General features: G+C 35.3%; 1 protein-coding gene across 1 annotated transcript in view; it reads right to left on the bottom strand.

Moving 5' to 3' along the window:
* Positions 1–4,496: 4,496 nt before the first annotated feature.
* Positions 4,497–5,603, bottom strand: part of SCN7A (sodium channel, voltage gated, type VII alpha subunit) — a 113,827-nt gene continuing 112,720 nt past the window's right edge. Inside the window, exon 19 of the mRNA XM_012655825.1 lies at positions 4,497–5,563. Within this exon, the coding sequence (XP_012511279.1) occupies positions 4,497–5,563 (1,067 nt within the window). The remainder of the gene's footprint in view (positions 5,564–5,603) is intronic.

Genomic DNA, 5,603 nt, shown 5'->3' on the forward strand with positions numbered 1-5,603 from the left:
AATAAAGATGTGTTTGAGCCTAGTTATAAAGATTTAAAATTCAGGATCCAAAACCGCAATTACTTTTGCACCAGCCTGATAAAAATGTTCTATACATAGAAGTGATACTTGCATGACTCTGTTAATATACTAAAAACATTCAATTGTACATGTAACAAGGGGAATTTTATGGTATGTGAATTATATCTCAATAATGATTGAAAAAAGAATGGTTAATAGTGAATGTGGGCAATTCAACATGTATGATGGGTTTTCGTTGGTATGTGAGAGAGCCCACTTTAAGTGTTCTTTTGGGGTCATCTCAACCTTTAACACTCTTGAGTTTTCATCTCTCTTTTCCTCATATGAACACACCTCATATGAATCCAACTCTACCATTTATTGCCCTTTTCTGAATGCTTTTTGCATGAACATATAAGAAGAGAGACTTGGAGTTTATGGACTCTGTTTTTCATACTTCCATATTTGCTGTTACTTCAACTTGGGATATCATTCCTCATCTTCATCATGCCCCCCAACAAAATACCATTTACTAGAAAACTTAGTTCAAGATCCCACTTTTCTGTGAAGATCAGTAAGACTTTCCACTAGCCCCCAGTGATGGTCTCCATTATAGGAATGGAGTAAACAAAGTACCAACATGATATTTTAGCCCCCACACAGGGCCTTTTAAGGATAAGGGCAATCTTGCTCATCTCCAGATTGCTTTGCCTAGTACATAGGAGGTGTTCAATGGATTTTTATGAAATGATGGAAGGGAGGGAGAAAATAGGGAAGATGGTGATGAAATTTTGTATGAATAAGGACTCAGAATTTATGGATTATTTGAAGGTGTAGACTTCTGTATAAGTAGCCTACACCAGAATCCAGGGATATAAGGATGTTGTGCCACCAGGATGGTAATAGAACCTAGGAGTAGGATTGAGGAAAAAAAAATCCTTGGCACCAGTACGTGATTTTTAAATCAATGAAGATAGAGGTTTACATACAGATGAATTGCTGAGTGAGTATCTGACTCTGAAAGTTTTAATTCACCCGACGTAAAGATGAAAATCCCCATCTGTGCAGTGAAGACTCCGTCATTCACTGGAATTCTTTGCTGACTGTTACGGCTGAGAGTGCAGACCCAGAGTTAACGGAAAGGAACAGTTAAGGGAAAAGAGAGTTCAAAAACAAAAGGGAAAAATAAACTATGTCTGGGAAGGGATTCAGGATATCCAGAGTAATTCTGCTCAAATTTTCTAGCTAATCTCTGCAGCGGAAGTTTTATTCTCTCCTTAATTCATCTCTCTTTATCTTTCAGCCTGAAGAACTATAAGCTGGAATCCTAGGCCCAGGATTCTCCATGGTGGACTCTTCTCCTTAAAAGTGCCTCTGTGTTGAATAAAGCCAACTTCTCTAATTGACAAAATCCTCCTTTTCCTACAGTGTCCCACTTTATTCTCTTCACCTCTAATATCCAAGAGAGAACCCATTACTCCTTCCTGTAGACATATTACAATTTACACCAATGGTATAAAAATTACCATATATTATAATCAGCTTCATGGTTATGTTTACCCCCACTAGTAAGCTCTTTGGTCTCAGATTTACCTTTATATGTGAATAGGCTCTGAGTTTACCTCTAGTACCTAGCATTCAATAAATGTTGAAAAAAATACTTCTATAGTTTTATCTCTTGTGCCTTCTCTTTTTTCCAGGGATTGTGTTCACTTTTCAAATTTCCTCCACCAAGTGGGAGAGGGGAAAGGGGGAGAGGAAGAGAGAGAGAGAGAGGGAGACGGATAGAGAGAGAAAGACAATCGAGGCACTAAAGCTCTGGAACTGGCCCTGGTTTGGAGTCCTGGCCTTGTCTCTTATAAGTTCTGTGCAATATAAAAGCTTTTAAAACCTTTTTAGGCCTAATTTTTTTCACGTATAAACTGAGGGTGATTACTGCTTCATGCATGATAAATACTTACCACAATGCTGGACATAATAGTCTGCTCAATAAATAGTAACTATTAGCATTACCTTTAAAATAATTTCAAATGTATTATATTTATTAGTGAAACAGAAAAAAGTTTTGAAGCAGAAATTGATAAATAGTAGTGTACCAATAAATTTAATTTCAGTATTATCTTTCATAAAGCAAATTATAACAATAATGAAATATATCTAGTAAAATTAAAATTGTAATTTTGATAAGAGGAGTGTTTTGAATATTTTGTCAATGTATAGGGGTCTCTGGTAAACTTATTAACATTCATTTTATAAAATTAAATGATATAATTTAAGCACAAGTGTTTCTAGTTTTGAATTTTCAGCATGAATGAATAAGCTTTAATGTAAAGCTTATTTTAAAAAATTCTACTACACAGAGTTGTCAGCCTGACTTACCAAATTGAAAAAAGAAAACAAACAAAGCTTTTTGTGGTTAACAGATTGTATTTATTATTTCCTATAGTACCTAAAAAGTAAGATATATTAGAAGACTTTGTTAAAAATAATTCTTTTTACAGCTTTTGGAAGGTAACTGGTAACACCATTTGTAACTAAAAGCTATAATTTTCAAACTAAAATCAGTTTGTTGTCTTTATGGAATTTATATAAGCAAGTTATGATTCAGTTTAAGTATCTGAAGAAGTTTACACATTAAAGCATTCCCAAGAAATGGAAAACTGAGAAGCTTGGATAAAGCACCAACTGCCACATTGTCACCAAGTTAACACTGATTCCTCTCTGGTCCCCATCACGTGATGGAGAGCAGGAGGAGAAAGGGAAGGAACACTTATAGAAAAAAACAGAACCCTGAAATTACATTTAATTAGGGGATCCCCCAAAGGCATCTCGGTAAGGTTATTACATTTCTGAGGAGCAGAAAAAGATTATAATATTTAAGGCTCAAGATCATGCATTCATAATAAAATACAATTACTGATATGTAAATGCTATTGAATGTCATACAACATATTTAAAGGATGTCATTTAAGTCAATAGTATACAGATTTTCTTTTTGAATCTTTTAGTACTTTGTAGGCACATTGAAATCAATCTTCATACAGATGGAATAAATATTAGAATCTCAAACTACATGGATGTAAATGCACTTTTATGAATAAGTCAAAAAACAACTATTTGTGCCTCTCCTTTAAATATAATTTCAATAGTGAAAACTAATGTTCAAGATTTTAAAGTTCTTTGAACATAAAGAATTTTTCAGAGTAATGATGTATGTGATGAGATAAAAATTTTTAAAAACTTGGAATAATAGATGTGTAAGTGAAAACTAACTTGTATACACTAATGTAAAACAACAACAAACTTATACTTTTATCTCCTAATTAATATTCCTTATAGTTGGAGGGATCATTTTGTTTCTCTGAATTATAAAGAAGCATAAAGTCAGTGAAAAGTACTTTATAGTTTGAGTGATCATTTTCTTTCTCTGAATTATAAAGAAGCATAAAGTCAGTGAAAAGTACTTTAAAGTAGCCACAGTTTCCCAAGTAAAAGACACTGTGAAAATTAAATTCCTGGACATAACAGTAGCTCTCGACAACTCTGGTTCATATTACAGCATGTATTGCCAGATCTTACCAACTCAGAAATACACTAGAGATAAATGGTAAAAAATACATCACTTTTATGATAAGGCAAAGCTTGAGTCTATTAACATATTATCTAGTACATCATTTTAGTAATGCATACTGTTAAAAAAGTGTAAATGAGAAGAAAAGGTAGACCATAACTGTCAGCTTCCTTTATGCTTCTTATTTTATGAATTTATCCTCTTCAAGAGCCAGAGCTTAGGTGGAACTAGCCAAAGAGATGAGAAACTGGGAGCCTGAGAACAATGAAACAACATTAATTCCCAAAACCAAAAATAAAAGAAAACAAGAACAAACAAAAATGAAAATAGAGCTTCAACCCCTCTTTTTCAATGTGGTTTTAACCAGCTGAACAATCTCCATGATTGATCTCAAAGGCACTTTCTAAGGAACTGCCCTCTCCCTTCCCCTAACTGGCATTTGTCTAGGCAAGTTTGTGATTTAATGGCCTGTAGCATTTCACCATCCATATTAAGAAAATATTTGTTTATTTGTAACTAAGTCCTAATAGTGGTGAGACTTGAAGCCCATAAAATTAGACGTAAAATGTACAAGGAAGCCTCCTTTGTTGCTAATCTCTAACGCCACCTTCCCCTATCCTCTAGAAGAGGCACACACCATATAAACCATACAGAAAAAACAAACACTGGATTGTCCAAAGGCAACTTTAACCCACTTTAAATCGCTGCAGCAATTTTAAGGAGTTGTCTTTCCTGATTGGTTAGACTTAACATATAGTGCTAAAAAAGTGAATTTGGCATGGAGTCTTGTGAATACAGCTTCACGTCCATGGCTTGTAAACAGTCAATTATTATCTCTGCTTTCTCTGATCTTTGCTTTTATTTCTGATTTACACTTTTAACATTTTTGAGCTATATGAAGGAGGTAAAGAGGTGGTAAGTGGGATTAGATCTCGCTTTGAATAGTTGACTTTTCCTTAGCTTTGTCAAAGGAGATACCTTCTTTAGTAGCTTGAACATCTCTGTCACCATCTATCACATGAATATCTGATGTATTTTGGTCATTTCGCCTTAAGCGGTAATTTTTATAAGCACGCTGAATGATGGTTGCTGAAACTGCCTCTTGTTTTCGTTTCAGAGTAGTTGTAATTGGCTCATATGTGATCTTAAAAGGGTTGGCTAACATAAACCCTGATTCTATCTCTGAAAGGACTTTCTCCATCCTCACATCGTTACCCATAACTCTCTTTGTAAAAGCAAGTAAAATGTCAAGGCAATGAATTCTGTCTCCTACGGCCATGGGAAGATCCAAAGCAATGAGCTGGCCCTTGTTTGGTTTTGCCATGGAAAGAGGAGGATCAAGAGAAGCTGCAAAGTCTGAAAGTTTGCTGGAGTCTATATACTGGGTCCTATCAGGATCAAACCGTTTCCATACCTGAAAGAATTTCCTAAAATCATCTTCACTCAAGGTCTTGACTTTTTTCTTAGAAGCAATATTTAAAAACTCCATGACAACAACAATATACATATTGACAATGATCAGCCATGATATGAGGATGTAACTGACAAAGTAAAATATCCCAACAGAGGGGCTACCACAATCTCCTCTAACCTGAGTCCCAGGGTTAATTTTATCAGGGTCACAGTCAGACCACTCACTGTTGAAAACTGCATTGAGCATCCCATCCCAACCAGCGAATATTGTAACTTGAAAAAGACAGAGCATACTGCTGCCAAAGGTTTCAAAATTGGACACATCATTAATTCCAGCTTCCTTTTTAACATAGGCAAAGCTGTACATTCCAAAGATGGCATAGACAAACATGACCAGGAAGAGGAGAAGACCCATGTTCAACAGTGCTGGGAGAGACAGCATGAAGGGAACCACCAGATTATGGAACACCTTTGGTCCTTTTCCAAGGCGCAAGATGTGAATGATCCGTGAGAGAAGTATTAGTTGCACAAGCGAAGGAGGCACAAGGTAGTATCCTATTGTCATAGGCAGAAATAGCCCTTGGGGTGGGAAAAGATAAAGCAGTTAATAAAATTATTC

Source organism: Propithecus coquereli, unplaced genomic scaffold, assembly GCF_000956105.1.
Source record: "Propithecus coquereli isolate 6110/MARCELLA unplaced genomic scaffold, Pcoq_1.0 Scaffold49, whole genome shotgun sequence".
NCBI lineage: Eukaryota > Metazoa > Chordata > Mammalia > Primates > Indriidae > Propithecus > Propithecus coquereli.